This window comes from Aythya fuligula, chromosome Z, assembly GCF_009819795.1.
Source record: "Aythya fuligula isolate bAytFul2 chromosome Z, bAytFul2.pri, whole genome shotgun sequence".
NCBI lineage: Eukaryota > Metazoa > Chordata > Aves > Anseriformes > Anatidae > Aythya > Aythya fuligula.
Genome location: NC_045593.1, coordinates 68,607,020 through 68,625,352, shown reverse-complemented (window position 1 = coordinate 68,625,352; position 18,333 = coordinate 68,607,020). Strand labels below are relative to the sequence as shown.

The following is an 18,333-nucleotide window of genomic DNA, read 5'->3' as shown; positions in this document are numbered from 1 at the left end:
GTCTAGTATGAAACCAGTTTCCCAAAGAATATGGACCATAACTTGGGGGTGGGGGGGAAGAGGGGGATGTGACAAGAGCAAACTAATCCCAATTACAGTGAAGTTTTTACAGAACCTATCTACAGAATTAAGATAAAAATCTACTGCATGCAAACACTATTTCTCTACTTTATTCATTTCTTTAATCATATTGATAGAATTACATTTCACACATTACTAGTTGGTTATTTCTAATTTTAGATCTCTGTTCACATTACTTGTAAAGAAAATCAACCACAGCAGGCCAAGCCAGTTAGAACTGACAATCGAGATCTTTCAAAATCATTTACTTTTACCTTTTCACATGCCAAACAGCAGAAGTAATTGGACAGAGAGCTGAGCTTAGCTACATTGGCTACTATGTACCATATGATAGACAGATGTATATAAAGAATTGCCCTGTTCAGTTCACTGATTTTTATAAATATCATTCCAACTAGTATCAGGAGATTGCATTGTTCTAACATTCCCAACCATGGGTATTAACTGTTTGTGAAGATTGTAAGCAGTTAGTTTTCCACTATGACGAAGACATTGCTTTAGGAAACAGAATCTAACAGGCCAAAGCAGGAATGATTTGCCCTTAGGTATACACTAATACTTCAAATTTCCTAATCTCTCACTGTAAAGTTTAGTCGTAAGATTGTTCTTTGTCCTAGAAAGACGAACAAAAATTAATTAATTTGCTCAAATACAAGTCTTCAAACAGTATATTAAGTTACAAAACCAACGTAACTGCACAAGGATAGAATGATTATCAGAGGAACAGAATAGTCTCTATGTAAGGAGAAGTGTAAGGTTAAGACTCTCCAGCTTGAAAAAAAATAATGCTGAACAGGGGAAAAAAACGGTTTTATAAAACAAGAATAGCTTGAAGATGATGAACAGGAACATAATAATGGATGCAATGCATATTATGATATAATAAATCATATCATAATAATTTATTATAATTTATTAAATTTATAATAAATTATATCATAATAAAGGGTGCAATGCATTAAGCTACATGCATGAAGCTTAAAGCAATCTGAAGAGTATGCTTTTTTTTTTTTTTTTTTTTTACTAAGTTAATAATTAAGGTAAGGAAATCTCAGCTGTACAATGCAGTTGACAACAAATGTACAGGAAAATGCAAAAAAAAAGCTGCCAAATAAATCATGAATAGAAGCCCCACTAAAGGCTATGAAAAAAAGTCAGATGCAATCTCAGGAAGTTTCTAAACTGATGGAACTGACTACAGCATACCTGAAGAAAGACCACTTAATTTTAGTCTAATTTCTTATCTTTTCTGGAATACCTCAAACCAGGCAGTACCAGCAGGTGAAAGTTTAGACAGGTTTCCATTCTGAGGCAGCGCAAACAATGCAATGATCATCCTGCTCAGCTGCCAGTGTTCCACTAGCAAGCAACGGAAAATTGCTCTAAAGCAGTACATCATTACTTTTGATGTTGTACTACTTTAATTTTGAATAAACAAAGCGTTCAGCTTTTTTAATTGTCTGTAAGGTAAGGCAGGCATGAGCACTATACTCTCTGAACGAGTTTAGCTTTAATGGGCTGTTATACTAACAACACTGAAAATATTTAGATTTTGGTGTTGTTCCCAAGCTTGTTGCCTTTTTCACTCCTGATGGTAAAAGCATGACAAAAAAAAAAAAAATAACACAACCAAAAAGTAACTTTGAATTATATAAACACTTAACAAGAAAGACAAAGATTTTAAGAAGTTAGAATTTCACAAAAATAAAAATACCATTGTTTCTCTAGTTTCTTCAGATTGTCTTTCTTCATTTCTAATCCTTGAAACTGGCAAATTTGAAAGCTGGATTTCCTGTGATATATCATCTGGGATATTTAGAGTTCCCAGCTGAGCAGATTCTGTTTCAAGTATAACATCATTGCTATCTTGAAAACTGAAATCAATAAAAGCACAATAAAAGACACAACATTAGTGTACTCTGATAAAAAGCTAGTTTTGTTTACAGACAGATCAAATTCCACATAAAAATTTATATTTACAGCAGTATGCAATTTTGATACTTAATAATTATATTTTTCAGAGAATCTGAAAAATTGTAGTGATATTCCCATGATGTGAGCTTTAAAACAACTTTTGTACTTTTTCAATGCAAGATGTTAAAATCTCACCTGAGTATTCTAGACTAGATAGTTTTACAAACAGACTTTACTGATATAAACACTGTATGCAGACGATTTTTTCCCTCATCTTCTGTAACTATGCTGAGCTCAAGGACAAATACTGTTCTTTCATGTACTTCCAATGAGGAATTAAAGCACATAAAAGTTTCTGGGAAACTGTATAAAATAACAAAACAATTACAGTGTGACTATACAGAGCAGTTATAGAGCATATAAAATGATCAAGTAGTACTAACAGCTTCATAATGACTTTTTCAATTTACTGCTTTCATATCAAAAGTTTAACAAAACAAGTTTTTTTGTTTGTTTGTTTGTTTTTTTCTAGTAAAAGAATACCCAAGATTGAAAACAAAAGCCCGCCTCTCTGCCAAAGTTCAACACTAAAATCCAAGCAGCCTTCCTTTTCCACAACAACAACAATATATATTAAAAATAGAAAAAAATTCCAGGTGTGCAGTAACAATACCTAACAACATTACCAAGCAGCGTTTTAAGAGAAATTATTAGAGGTGAGGATAATCCAACAGGCTTCATGAACATCCATTCCTTATTACCTCATGATGAAAGGAGTTTTAGATAGAACTTTGGTATTAACGTAAATTTATTTTCCAAGGACAGTGCATCAGGGTAGAGAATATATTGACCATGTAAACTAAAAACTAAAAAACTAAAAAACTGAAAGCTGCTTATCCAGCACTGTCCTTAGAATCTAAAAAACTGTCCATTTTCTGCTACTTAATGTGACAGTAAGAACAAATTTTAAAAATTATTACAAAAAAATAAAACTACATTACAACTAAAAACTTCAAATCACTTTTTATTTTTCCTAAGCTTTCCACTACAAACATTACCTGCATAAACTGAGATCACTTTCCCTCTCTGTTATGTCATCCACTGGTAAACAGGACTGCAATCTCTCCTCCTCTTTAGCAGGAGGACCATCTTGTTTTTCTTCAATAACAGTGTCCAATTCTTCTCTGCAGGTAATACGATCATCAGTGTTTGTATCGCATCCCATTTTTTTTCCTGCTAGTAAAAAAGAATTAAATAAATGTGGACATTCTGGGCAGCAGCTTAAGAATTTCAGTTCTTGTATCCTAGCTACTGTGAAGCAAGTGTTAATTTAAGACAAGAAAAAAATCCCAGCAGAGCATGACTACCAGTTATTATGATTTAAGAAAAATGTTGTCACCTAAAATATATTTAGTCTAGATTTGGTGTCTAGATTTAAAGTGCTTTTGCCTCTTACTTTTCTTATAGGATTTCCTTTCCTCTTCAATTTCTGAAGGGACAGCCAGCTGTTCTGGAAAACTGTCCACTTCCTCTTCAGGATCATCCTTTCTCTTCCTTTTTTTTCTCTTCTTCGCAAGTGCTGGCTCTAATGCAACCTGTTCTTCAGCCTGTTCCGAAATGCCCAAGGACTCTTCATTTTCCTTCTCAGCCGTAACAGCATCTGCTTCTGTTTCTGCATCAGAAATTCTGGCCTCCTGAAAATCATCTTGATCATCAAGAGTTTCTGTGCTGGCAGCTTTTGCTACTGAGACAATGTGGTTCCCAGTTAATACATCGGTAGAATATTAGGAGTCATACATTTTAAAGCTATTCTCACTAGTAATATTTTGTGAATTCATACTTCAGTGTCAATATCTTACCAGAAAACAGAAACGCTTCAGCATAGATTTACTTCAACACTAAACACAAAACACATTCTGTAGAGGGGACAACACTTCCACAAGTATAAAGGCAATAAAGAATACACTTAACAAATATTCTTGTTCCTATATTTTTGACCAGGTTACGTATTCATTTTTGAGTCCAGTAAAAACGGATATTGTTATTCCTAAGCAGAATTTTTGTATCTCCGTAGAAAGAAGTAATAATGGTTACAGAAACTATGTCAGGAAAATGTAATTTTGATCAACAGATGTACTGTGATTAATAATTCCTGTTTTCCATAAGAAACTTTAATTATTATCTAGCTAATAATTCATAAGCTCTGTTAGGGCTTTAAGGCATTTCCAAAATTATTCCTGCCTTTTCTAGAACATTTTGTCATCATCTTCAGTTCATGCAGAACATCAGACAACCACCAAACACCTTTCCCCATCATTTTTATTATCAGTATACTAACTTGTTCCCCTGTTAAGTAAGAAAGTTAAAATGCAGTAGAAGTAGAAAAGCATTCATATATTGCTTTCCACAAAATACCTTTAAGCTACCCATTAAAGTTTATCAACATAATTTTTACAAACAACTTTAAGACCTTCTCAGTGGAACATTTTACTTGATCAAATCTGAAATCAAGGCTAGGGAAAAACAGCTGCATCAATTTTAAGAATTTAACTGAAATGCTGCTTCCTAGCTGGCATACTCCTTAAAAGGGTTGTTCTTTTGTTTGTTCCACAATACTATTTACAAACAAATGTGTTTTTATGGACAAAATATTAAAAAACTCAGAATCAGCACTGAACTTGTAAACTGCTGTCGGTACATGCATTTTTTCATTTAAGCACATTTGTGAAAGAATCTTTCACAGTTACAGAAATAATAAGATACTATATTGTGATCAATAGTAATAAAATTGAATCATTGTCATTAGTTTTGAACAGATCGGGAAGTAAAACAATTTCTACAAGACTCCCTGAAGGGAAGACAAAAGAATCATTCAGACTTGTGACTTAAACTAAGTATAGGGAAAACGGAATCTTTAAAATTGGTTTAAAATATAAGAAAAATGTAATTAAAAAGTAATGAAAAAAAAAGAAAAAGAAAGAACGTGCCAAAATATGGTTTTGCCCCAAGGATTCTGAAAGCAAATTTATTAGCAGAGATTCTTATAAATTTAGAGTAGAATATTCCATTTAGAATTAGAGTACTTCAAGACCAGTGAATCAATAATCTCAGTGTCATCTTACATTCCTGCCTCAAGAAAAAGCACCTCAGGAAATTGGCTGCTACCTGTTACTAGGGTAGGTAAGAAATGAGGAAATAAGCTCAAATTGCACCAGGGGATGTTTTGATTGGATATTCTGAAGAATTTCTCCACTGAGAACGTGGTCAATCATTGGAATGGGCTGCCTAAGGAAATGGTAGTGCCTCTATCCCTGGAGGTATTTAAGAGGTGTGAACACAGCATTTAGTGTCCTGGTTTAGAGATGCAACTTGGTAGGTCATGCTGAAGGTTGGATCTAGAAGGCCCTTTCCAGCCTAAATGATTCTATGATTACCACCCTGCAGATTAATGAACTACATCTGAAACATAAATACACTATGAAGCCAGGATTCTCTCACTCTGTCTAGAACAGGAAAGGAAGAGATTCACTACATGATTTCACTTATGCTAGCAACGTATTACTGACCACTGCTCTTAAGAGCACTCAAGCACTCTTTTGAAATACCTTTTGGCTTCTTACGAGGCCTTGGTGGTTTCTTTTCCTTTGGCTTCTGGTTTCTAACTGTCTTTTGCTTCCTCTTTTCCTCATCTGCCAAGACTTTTTCAAGTAGCTGGGCAAACAATTCAAAATCAAAGGGCCGCTTCTCTTCTATCAGATTAAAGGAAAGAAATAAAAAAAAATTAAAGGTGAGAATTTTTCCAAGTTTTTATTTTGTGAAATACTCAGTAGTACATGTTATGGCCTAAAATACAGGTGTTATATATGTTTAAACAAAGAATCTTTTGAAAATAATTTCTGCATCACCTGACCAGGCACTAGAGGTAAAAAACAAACAAACAAAAAAAAAAAACACTAAGAATTACAGCAACTTGGTTTTAAAAAACAGACAGTAAAAAGGTCACAGTACTCACCATAGTATCACGAAATACATTAACATATATTAACATGCTGATTCAAGATTTATATATCTCATTCAGATAACATACAAAACATTTAAAAATTCTCAAAGGAATTCACAATTAGTAACTGTGCTAAAAAAATATCATGAATTAGGATAATAAACGGAATGCATACGGAAAGGGGTATATTAATCTCATGTTTCAGATGTATAGAAAAACAAAAAAAAATAAACATAACCGTAACTGTCAACCATACTTCTCAAAAAAAAATTAATATGCCCCAGCTTCTAAACTCACCTATGACCAAGAACCTTGGTCATAATTAATTCAAGCAAGGCAAAACACAAAAATGACAATGAAGAAAGATGACTAGCACATAACTGACTCACTGTAGGGTGGGGTACGCTTCCTTTACTTACTGAAAGCTTTGTCTATCCTCCATCCATTTGCTCTTTCCTCACGTTTGAACTTGTTCTAAAAAAAAAAATAAAAATGTCCTTTTCAGTAAGCAAGAAATGCAACAAGATATGGTAAAATACAGCAGATCAAAGTAAGCCTTCTTTAATGCAACAAAATATTCTACAAACTAAAGTTGTAAAAACTTGCAAGCACGCTGACAGAACGTAAGTTTGTATAGTGGGTTTATGTGGCAAGCTTTTGATAGCAGGGGGCCATAGGGGTGGCTTCTGTGAGAAGGATCTAGAAGCTGCCCCATGTTTGTTAAGGGCCCCACTGCTGACCAGAGCTGAGACAGTAAGCGATGTTGTTTTGCGCCTCTGTGAGAGCAGATTTAAGTCAGGAAAAAAATGCTGTGACACACAGCAGCTGGGAGAGTGAGAAGAGTGAGAAACAGCCTTGCAGGCGCCAAGGTCAGTGCAGAAGGAGGGAGAGAGGTGCTCCAGGCGCCGGAGCAGAAGTCCCTGGCGGCCTGTGGTGAGGACCATGGTGAAGCAGGATGTCCCCCTGCAGTCCATGGAGTACCACAGTGGAGCAGGGTTCCCTGCTGCAGCCTGTGGAGGAGACCACGGTGGAGCAGGTGGCCCTGCAGTGACAGAGGCTGTGGCCTGTGGAAGACCCCTGCCGGAGCAGATTCCGGGCCAGACCTGTAGCCTGTGGAGAGGAGCCCACGCAGGAGCAGGTGACCTGGCAGCAGCTGCTGCCCGTGGGGGACCCAGGTTGGAGCAGTTTGCTCCTGAGGGACAGACCCTGTGGTACGGACCCATATCTGGAGCAGTCCTTGAAGATCTGCTGCCTGTGGGAAGCCCACATTGGATCAGTTCACCAAGGACTGCATCCCGTGGGTGGGACCCCACAGTACAGGGGACAAGAGCGACCAAGAAGGAGCGTCAAAGAAGTGTTATAGACTGACCATAACCCCTGTTCCCCCATTCCCCTGCGCCGCTCAGGGGGAGGAGGTAGAGGAGGGTGGATGGGGGGGAAGGTGCTGGTTTCTTTCATTTGTTTCTCACTTCTCTAGCTTGTTAGTAAGATTTATTACCTATTACTGTCTCCCTATGCTGAGTCTGTTTTGCCTGTCATGATAATTACTGTGTGATCTCCTTGTCCTTATCTCAACCTTCGAGCCCTTTTCATCATATTTTCTCCCCATTCCTCTTTGAGGAGGGGGAGCGAGAGAGCAGTTGTGGTGGAGCTCGGCCACGCACTCAGGTAAAACCACCACTTTGCTATTCAGTTTTTCATACAAAAGCTAAGGTTTGTTTTCTTTCATTAATACATATCAGCCATGGTTTCTGATTCTTTTTGACATCTTTGTCCTTGCTTCCAGTCTAGGCATAGTTTGAAATACAGAAGGTTTTCCCAGCTGCATACCAAGAAAGAAGTAACACAAAAGAGCCTCATCAAACATCCAATATGTTTATCAGCATTTTTCAATTAAAATAAAATCAAGACAAACTGTGCCTAGACATGTTAGATTTACTAGATTACTTTAACGTTTCCACCTCCTGGAAACATTTATTAAAACCATTGCTACAGAGCCAATTAGCATTAAAATTACCAATACTGATAGGGAGCATAGTAACAGAGAAAGAGAAACAAAAAAAAAAAAAAAAAAAGGGGAAAACACATTTTTAATCAGTTGATTTAAGTGCCTTAATCTTTACCTTAATTTCTGATCTGGCTCTGTGAGGAAACAATCGTCCAATCAAGGAAAAGTCTGTTCCTACCATGCTGATAGCTAAAAAGAACATGTCTGTTTCTGGGAGGAAATAAATAAATAAAATAGTTATGCATACAAACACACACACACTTAAAAACAATTTTCAAACTTAAAACAAATAGATAGATAACTTTCAGATTACCGACAGTGATGGCAGGTTCATCCAAAATTACACATCTGATAAAGCACGCTAGCATTTCAACAGCATCTAAACATCTGTGACAGAAGCAGTCATGGGTACCCTACAAAAGGCACTGGACTTTTTTTTTTTGTTTAATTTGCCTATTTGCATAGCAAACATCAAAGCTCTGCTTGCTGCAAAGAATTCCAGGGTTGAGACCATGTCACACTTAAGCAGATCCATCAACTTCATTGGGAATAAAATGCATCAAATATAAAGCATCGGTAGAAACAGGTATTTTTTTCTGCACACTTAAAACATGAAACCAAAAGTATTCTCACCTTTATTTGACCATGGTTTGGTGTAAAAACTCTTCCTGAAGCTGGAATACGTAGTTGTAGAGCCACGCTCAAAGATAGGATCATTTTCTTCTACAACACAAGGACCTTTAGTTCTTAGAACTTCTACAGTTAAACTGGAAAAGCAAACACAGAAAGACTTATATGACAATATCACTAGCAAGACATACAGTTGGCATTTGTAAACTTGTTTTTTTCCACTTTTATAAGATTTAGTACAAACAGATAAAATTAAAATACCTGCAAGAAAAAAAAAAGACTGTCTTTTTAATATCCAAGAATTTATTTTGCAAAACCACACAATGGCCTCTCTAAATTCTTTTACATCGTGGCCTAAATCTCATGGTAATAATGCATTTTGAGAACTCAGTAATTTGGTAGCCTAATACTTTTAAAAGTCATATTCTAAGCAAACTTACTGAAAGCACTGACAGCTGAACAGAGCAGCAACATGGAAGAGATAAAGCTAGAGCAAATCATATTGACAACTGAACAACAATGAGCAGATTATCGAAACTGTGAGAATCAAAGAAGTGAACTAGATAGGACACATCTGGAAGTCTGACAAATACTGACAAATTTTATTCCCTGTAACAAAGCATGGTACCCTCTTTTGTATCCTTCTCCAAAACCACGTTTCTCAGAGAAATTTTGCCACTACTAAGACACATAATAAGATAATTGTTGCTCATATTTTGACACGTATTTACACTGTTTTCTTAATCAGGATAGCTCAACTGTCATCATATTAATACATTCATGTTTCTTCCTATCCAAAATAACTGTTCTATTTACAAATGAAGTAGCAGTCTAGCACATATTGTCCACGAGTCAGGCAGAGATTTACCTTTCTTCATCCAGAATAATTGAACCATCTTCTGCTACTTTCACACGAGGAACTAGAAGTGGACCATCTTGACTGTCCTCCCCATTCTCTGCCTCTTCCTCCTCATCTTCCTCTTCATGATCCGGAGTACTTTTCTCTTCCTGCCTACAATTTTAAGAGACCAAGCAAAAAGATTACTTTTGTCAGCATTCTAATTTGCTGCTCTGTATGCCAGATCTTCAATGGCTTAACCACTCAGCAATATAGCCTATACACAAGTTAGTCAATACAGACTCTGGAATCTGCTTTTCATTCTGTTGTACAGTGAACAAGTCCAAAACCATAAAAATGAAAAGCAAAATGCTTTCACTACCCTCCCCTCCCAAATTACAGTTTATTTTAAATAAGGGCTACGTTACAGTAAACAAAGACCTACATTGCTAACATTACTACATTTACACATGTTCATACCAAATATCAGAATTTTTTTTTACTCTAAATACCTCTGTCACCAAGACTTACTCTTTCATTTGACACTGTGCAGAACTTTTTTCTGTTTTCTTTTCTTCTAACAATGAAGACCTAGAATTTTTTAAAAAGTTAGAGATTAAAGATTATACAAGTACACTTCAGTTTCATTCCCCTAAACCCACTTTCACTGAATAATGGACAAAGAAACATAAAACGTTCTTATTTTCAAGTCTTTGTACTGCATATAGACTTGGTTTAACTGAACAATTATCACTGCCTAGTGAATTTTGCTTTTAATGAGCATAAATTGATGAAGAACAAATCAAAGATTTCAAGCTATAATCCTTGAGACTATAGTAAGTGATCAACACTTTGCGAACATTAGTTCTTAGCTTTTTAATTAGAAGTTCAGATTGCCTTATCACAAGAGACTGAAGATGAACAGTGGTCCATCAGTCACTGAGACAGAAATATCAAAAGCTGATGGTAAAACAATGCAGTACACACTAACAACTCCACTTTGCACTGACCAGCAAGTTTGTGAGTATGAAAAATCAATGACACTTCTTTTGTGAAACTGATCCTTCCAGTAACCACTGTACTTTGGAGGTCAAGTGGCCATACTTTTCCCTAACTTTTCATCAGGTTACCAAATCTAACATTTTGCTCTTTCTCCTTGCACCATCTACACACCATCCCAAACTGCTAGAGTCAACAACATCAAGGCACATGCTGCTGTAAGAATTAACTGAATTAAGCTAAGAGAGCATGTAACAGCTAGGTTGCAAGGCACAATATATTCATTATAAGAACGTATGAAAAGTAAGAGCATATGTTGCATTATCTGGTTAAGGACTACTCAATGTAAAAGATAAAAAAAATAAAATAAAAATCAAGATAAGTGTTAAATAAAAGACAGGCTCACAAACATTAATGAGCAGACGACAGTGGACAATAATGAACCTCAAACTTGTCTGCTACTGATTGATGAAAGGAACTACTCAGGCATAGCTTTAAAGGTCAACTTACATTTTGTAATCATTAAGAATCTTGTGGGATATTTGAAAGGGCTTGAGGGGACTCTCCAAAACCTACTGTTGTATTCAGAAAGAGGTTGTGGGATTATATGAACTTATATGAACATACAAACTCAGTGATAAAATGAACTGACAGCAGAACTGTGTGGGGGTGTTGGTGGACAAAAAACTGAACATGAGCCAGCAGTGTGCACTTGCAGCCCAGAAAGCCAGTTGTACCCTGGGCTGCATCAAAAGCAGCATGACCAACAGGTGGAGGGAGGTGATTCTTTCCCTCTGCTGTTCTTGTGAAATCCCACCTGGGGTGCTGCATTCAGCTCTGGGGCCCCCAGCACAGGAAGGACATGGAAGTATTAGAACAAGTCGAGAGGAGGGCCATGAGGATGATCAAAGGGCTGGAGCACCTCTCCTGTAACAACAGGCTGAGGGAGCTGGGATTGTTCAGACTGGGGAAGAGAAGGCTCTAGGGAGACCTTATAGCAGCCTTCCAGTACCTGAAAGGTGCCAAAAGGAAAGCTGGGGAGGAGCTCTTTGTAAGGAAGTGTAGTGATAAGACAAAGAATAGTGGTTTTAAACCAAAAGAGGGTAAGTTTGCATTAGATATTTGGAAGATATTCTTCACTCAGAGGGTAGTGGGACACTGGAACAGGTTGCCTGGAAAAGATGTGGATGTCCCATCCCTGGAACTGTACAAGGTCAGGCTGGATGGGGTTTTTGACAGCCTGATCTACTGGAAGGTGTCCCTGCCCTTGGCAGGAGGATTGGAACTCAGCTATCTTCAAACATCCCTTCCAATTCAAACCGTTCAGAATTATTTTTTCCCCTCCATGGATAATCTCACTTTCTGTGAGTGAATCAGGGACTAAAACTCAATCGGAGAAAAGGCTGCATTTCACTGGGCTGGTGGGTCTAGGTGCCAGCAGGCAGACAGGCTCGCAGGCAGGTGAGGTTTGCACACCAGCTACTGGAGACACCACAGATCTTAATGCCTGTAGGTTGAGCGGTCAGCAGCTGGTGGTAGTGTGCACAGAGACACTAAGTGCCAGCAACTACAGAGACCAGGTTGTGTTTTTATTAACCATTTAACCCTGCATGCATGTTGATGTGTACATGCACACAGCTTGCTTAACCCAGCAAGTAACTCAATAAAGGCCCAGGGTCCAGACACAGACTTTAGGAAGGCAGAGCTCACACTTATGCAAGAGATTCACGATCACAGTGGTACTTGTAAAATGAGCGTGAGGGCACATACATCTGTTCTACCAATAAACATCAGTCTGAACAAGCCATGATGTCAGAAATGCATGTACTGCCTGGAAGATGAGGGGATGTTTCCAACATGATACAAGGCTTTGAAGCTGTATTGCATTCAAGGGATCCATGAGCACACGTGTTTTCATTTCACTATCTAACTTCTGATCAACCAGAAAGGAAGAACAGGACTTGGATAACCGTACATATGTTTGCGATTGTTGTTCAGGAACAGCAACAGCCACATCCATCCAGATGGGACAGAGACACCTCCAGGGACTTGCAGCATATTCTATAATTCAGCAGCCAGAAAGCAGAAATGCTTTGTTTCCTCAAGTCCACTAGATTTGGTAGTGACTCAAATTCCCTAAAACAAAATTTAACAGAAGCTAGCTAACAAAAGGCAACTTACTATAATTCTGCATTTGTACAGAGATAAATCGGCAGTGCGGAAAGGTTTGTCTTTTTATCTTTCAACAGGTACACTAACCTGCTTTCTCATTTCTGTACAAGGACTGAACAGATGTGAAAAGACATATGGAAGCTTTTATTGCCGTTGCAAAAATATTGCATCTGTGCTAATTGATTTAAGAATCCTCCTTTTCACAATCATTAAAATGACAGAAAAAAAAAAAAAAAAGATTACTTAACCTAAGGAGCAGGAAAAAGTCATACTTACTTCATAGGGTTGTTTTCTGGCAGATAGTATATCAAGTCTCTCATGGTCATTTTAGAGCGATCTGGTGGAGAACGCCCTTCGATAATTGGAGGCCTGTGTTTTAACTGTTTCTGTATAAAACCAAAATAGAAATTCAGCCTGGAAATACTTTATATTACACAAATTAATATTTTTCTTTGTTTATTAAGTACCATTCAGATGAAAATTGTTGGTTTTTGCTGTTGCTGTTGGGGTGGTGTTTTGGTGTTGCTGTTCGTGGTGCTTTTATTTATTTATTTTTTTACACTCAACTGAAAAGTTTATCTTAAGAGTGTACATTTGTCGGAGAGGACAAATATCTGTCACCATAGACCTCTAAGTGATTTATCCTCTCAAAGAAATTCAACACTCAGCAGAGATAAAGTCATAGAACTCAGTAAATAAGCAAGTCTAAAATAATGCAAGAAGCCCCGCATCCCAAGCTTCTTACATACCACCCCAAGGTATTATCAGCTGTGAAGATTGGAAAGGTGACTACTACAAAGCATGTCTCAGGTCAAAAAGGGTTGCAAGTCTAACTAAAAGGAAAGATACCTTGTTTCCCATGAAATCTGTATGAGGGAAGTGCTGTTACTGCTTACAAACAAACTAACACCATACATAATTATGAGACATCACAAACCATTAGCAGTAAGCAGGTGATGATCATTGTCAGAAAACACTACAGCAACGCAGCAGTGACAATGTTAGATGAATCAAATCTTTCCCTGTGCTTCACAAACCAGCACTGCTCAAGGCAGACCTACCATGCGCTCTTTCTTCAGCTCTTCTCTAAGCATTTCCCTCAACTTCCGAGCTTTGAGGATCCTTTCACGATCAGAACAGATTCGTTTTTCTTTTGCGGGAGCAGGTTTTGTAGGTAACTTTTCCTCCTTTGTCACTGACGTTTCCTGTGTTGGTCTCTCCTTGAGTGGAGAGGGTAGGTTCTTCGGCAAGGTATCATCATTTTTTTGAGCAGCTACACTGGCAGTTTGTTCTTTATTTACAGACTTTTTTAGGGGTGAAAACTGCGGCACTTGTGGCACAGGCGTTTTCTTTTCAGGCAGCATGGGAGACTTCAAAGAGCATTCAGTACTACTCTTTTCTGATGCAGAAGAATCCTTCTGAACTGAAGCACTGCCATCGGGAGCCTGCAATGCTCGCCTCTGCGGTTTTGATACAGAACACTGAACAGATGAAGGCCCAGCTCTGGGTTTGACAAGATTTGGCGTAGTGGAAATACGTTTTCTTCTCTGTGTAGGTGTCTCTGTAGCTTTACTAGTTTCTCCAGCATCATTTGAGCTATCAGCCTTGTCATCACTGGAAAATTTAAGAGGAAACATTCTGAAATACTTCTCAGTGACAAATTCAGAACTCTTACTATCAAGACACATGCTTCACTCAGTATGAATGTAGTAGTACAGAAAATTAAAGATATACACAGCAAGTCACAATTGAACCAACCTACGCCTGGCATTCAAACTAACCAGATACAAAAACTGGTGTATCATTCTCTAATATTAAGTATTAGCTCTCTACAAGTTGGTTGACCAGTAATGCTAAACTCATGCAATCCTTTTCTGCCCTCTTTTTGGAAAGCTCTCGACTTTCAACTAAGAATACCAAACATCATACTACGATAAACTCAATAAAGCTTTGTAAAGAATACCCTACATACCATGTTACACAGTAAGAACATTTTAATAACGGTATACACCACAAGTAGTTTTACGATTTTTCATCACAACCAACCTGAGCCATCCTCTTATACACTTGTAAGTAGACAAAATCTAAACTGTGATTAAAAAAAAAAAAAAAAAAAGTCCTCTGCTGTGAAACTGGCTGTTGTTCCAATGAACAACTCAAAACTGGGCTTTTGGGGACAACAACTTCCAGCTTTCCTGGTAACCTTTCTTAATTTAAGTATTGTTTCCATCCTTTACACAGAAATAATTCACAAAATTGCAAAAACCATGATCATCTTCCAAAATCTTGAAAACAGCTCCAGTATTTGACTCCCTGGCTGTTGCTGACAGTAAAACTACAGCAGAATTACAAATGAGTCATGAAGACCTTTTTAATTTCACATTGGAACTATGCCTTGTTTCTGTACATAAGGATGACCCTGCCTATGGTTTACTTATCCATCTCCAAAAATACTCAAGCAAATGCCTTTGAAAGAACAGGAAGAAAAGCAAGTAGAAGGAATAGAAGGAAAGCAAAAATATACAGCACAATTTTTCCAAAACCTCTCTAGATACTCTGTGGAACAGGCATGGGCTACAGATGATGTCTTATTTAACAGCCTCAGCAGACTTTTCTGTATCAATTTATCCCATGCCGTGAGTTCATACACATTCTCAGAGCATACAACATCCTTTAACAAGGCATTGAGCAACTTCACTATATGCTGCCTATCTGTGTTTTGAATGAGATCCTTACAACCTCCGTTCAATATTCTCTGTTTTTGGTACAGCAAGAGACAGCGGAAAGTAATTCTTTGCTTATCTTTTCAGCACTACCTGTAGCTTACATGTTCTTCCTAGAGTACCACACTAGATTTTGGCCAATTAAATTCAGCTGTACTGGTGTTGGCTGGTATAGAGACAGCTTTCTTCATACAGACTCATTTGGTGCTGTCCGTGGGATTTGTGGTGAAAACACCAATGTCTCAGCTGTGGCAGAGCAGTGCTTACAAAGAGCCAGCGAGGAGGCTTGAGGGGGAACCAGGAGCTGGGGAGGGGACACAGCCAGGACAGCCGGCCAAACCGACCAAGATGTCCCATGCCATGTGAAGTCATGGTCAGCAATAAAAGCGGGGAAAAAAGGAAGAAGGGGTATATGTGGAGCGATGGCCTTTGTCTGCCCAAGGAACCATTCCACATGATGGGCCCTGCTCTCCTGGGAGTGGCTGAACACCTGCAGGCAAATGGGAAGCAGCAAATGGATTCCTTAGTTTGCTTTGCTTGCATGAAAAGAGTCTGTTTTACCTGTTGAACTGTCTCTGTCTTAACCCACGAGTTTTCTCTTTTACCTTTCTGATTCTCTTTCCATCCCACTGCAGGGAAATGAGTGTGCAGCCTCCTAAAATTAACCAACATTAGCAGACACCATTTTTAAAAAATGAAAAGCAGTAACCTTATGCTCAGGGACTTTTCGGTTCCCTTTTTCTGCAGACTACATAAAACCACGATGTGCTGTATTCTACCAATTACTGCACTCAAGAAATCAGATTGCCTTCCCTCATATCCACTCTTCCTGAATCTTCTGAAATACCCTGGCGGCCAGTTTTTAAAATGCAATGAGACAGCTCTTCAAGAAGCTACTACTGCTTACACTGCAATAAATCCCTTGGCCCACTGTTGTGGTTTAACCCAGCCAGAAGCTAAACACCACACAGCCGTTCGCTCATTCTCCCCCCTCCCTCTCTGGGATGGGGGACAGAAATGGGAAAGTGAAGCCTGTGAGTTGAGATAAAGACAGCTTATTAAGAAAGAAAAAAAATAGCATAAATGATGATAATAGCACTAAGAATAATAACACGTACGGAACAAGTGATGCACAATGCAATTGCCCACCACCCGCTGACCGATGCCCAGACTAACCCCAAGCAGCCGGCCCCCCACCCCAGCTAGCCACCCCTATATATTGTTTAGCATGACCCCAGATGGTTTGGAATACCCCTTTGGCCAGTTTGGGTCAGCTGTTCTGGGTCTGTCCCCTCCCAGCTCTTGCTGCACCCCCCGCCTGCCTGCTGACAGGACAGAGTGAGAAGTTGAAACATGCTTGGCTTGGTGTAAGCACTGCTCTGCAACAATTAAAACATCAGCATGTTAGCAGCACTCTTCTCATCCTAAGCCAAAACGTAGCACCCTAACAGCCACTAGGAAGAAAATTAACTCTGTCCTAACTGAAACCAGGACACCTACTCTCTCCTGTTTGGTTAGTACAGGCCTTCAAAACCATGCTGAAGCTTTATGAATTCTGTGGAATTCAGGGGTGAGCATATGGGGCAAAAGGGAGAAACTCTCACCTGTGCCCCTACTACCTGCTGCCAGGACTAAGCATTCAGTACTGCTGAGTCTCCCTGCACTTACAGGCAGATGCTGCTTTCTACCTTCACCTGCACTCCAGAAGCCACCGTAGGAGTGGTCCATAAGAGTCTTCCTGTAAGCACATCACTTCCCAAACCTGCACGTTGCTAAAGAAGCTCCTTCCTAGGCCTCTTCCCCACCCCGCACATCTCACTGGGTTAACGAACTGGAGGTGTTACACTACTTCTGAAATAACCTCCACCACAGGTAGTGGAAGGTTAATGTAACTGCTCTAGTTTTTATTTAAAACAGCAGGATCAGGATTTGCTTGCACGGATATTTGTGGTGGTGTTTACTGTTAGCCAAGAGCCTGCTACTTACATGGTAAAAGTCTACTTTTTCAAGTCATGATTTCGTAGAATATTCTCCGCTCCAGAACAGCGTTAGTGTCTAGTTTTGCAAATTACATCATGCTAACACACCCATTAAACTATAATAAAAAGAAGGGTAAATCTGCTGAGTCAGCATCTCTGCCGCATAACCGACGAACCGCCTCGTCGTTTCAGGATTAAGCTCTGCCCAACCAGAGACCCACTGATCTCTTCTCTGTAGCTGACACGTTTTATAAGTGAGTGTTGGAAGAGGAACACCCTCACGACGTGCTGTGGAACAGCTTTCAGGACGCAAGAAAGGAGCTGGACTGAAGGCAGCACGGGTCGACCGCAGGCACGCTGACACCCGAGTTACTCGTTAAAGTAAAGATGTTGTAAAGCGACCGTTTAGGTGTAGAGCTTAGCGATATGGTTTAGAGGAGGGCTGGCAGTGTTAGGTCAGAGGTTGGACTCGGTGATCCCGAGCTCTCTTCCAACCTAGAAATTACTTTGCGACTCTGTGACCGCGTGCAACGCCACGAAGGGCATTTTAAGGAAAAAAACGCCGGTATCCGCGCACGTACAGCCAGCTAAAGGCAGCAGGGAGGCTGCTCCGAAGGGCAACCCCCACCCCAAAAAGGGCCACAGAAAGCCCCTAAAACACCCCAAAAAGCCGGGAGGGGACAACACCACAACCCCCCCCGACCCCACTTGGCACTCACCCCTCACCACGGCTCCCGGCTGGAGGCGGCGGCTGCGGCTCAGAAGCCCCGGCGGCGGCGGCGGCGGCGGCGGGGGACCCCTGGGTCTCCCTGCCGGCGGGCCGCACGTTGGGCCGCACGCTCAGCCGGGACCGGCGGAACATGGCGGCGGCGGCGCCGCGCGGGGGCTGCGCTCAGGCGGCGTTAACGGCCCCCAGGCGGCGTTAACGGCCCGCGGGCGGCGCGAGCCCGGCGCGCTCACGGCATGGCCGCCGCCGCCGCCGCCGCCTC

The 18,333-nt window shown here is 39.6% G+C and overlaps 1 protein-coding gene across 4 annotated transcripts in view; it reads right to left on the bottom strand.

Annotated features, from left to right (window-relative positions):
- The window catches only part of BDP1 (B double prime 1, subunit of RNA polymerase III transcription initiation factor IIIB), a 58,438-nt gene extending 40,232 nt beyond the window's left edge, over nt 1-18,206 (bottom strand). For all 4 annotated transcript variants that reach the window (XM_032206093.1, XM_032206096.1, XM_032206095.1 and 1 more), the window contains exons 1-12: nt 18,064-18,206; nt 13,704-14,256; nt 12,919-13,028; nt 10,003-10,062; nt 9,502-9,645; nt 8,637-8,770; nt 8,119-8,213; nt 6,415-6,469; nt 5,601-5,744; nt 3,452-3,736; nt 3,054-3,231; nt 1,796-1,955 (exon numbers count right to left, since the gene is read on the bottom strand). In XM_032206093.1, coding sequence (XP_032061984.1) covers nt 1,796-1,955; nt 3,054-3,231; nt 3,452-3,736; nt 5,601-5,744; nt 6,415-6,469; nt 8,119-8,213; nt 8,637-8,770; nt 9,502-9,645; nt 10,003-10,062; nt 12,919-13,028; nt 13,704-14,256; nt 18,064-18,206 — 2,061 coding nt within the window. The remainder of the gene's footprint in view (nt 1-1,795; nt 1,956-3,053; nt 3,232-3,451; nt 3,737-5,600; nt 5,745-6,414; nt 6,470-8,118; nt 8,214-8,636; nt 8,771-9,501; nt 9,646-10,002; nt 10,063-12,918; nt 13,029-13,703; nt 14,257-18,063) is intronic.
- Between the last annotated feature and the right edge of the window lie 127 nt (nt 18,207-18,333).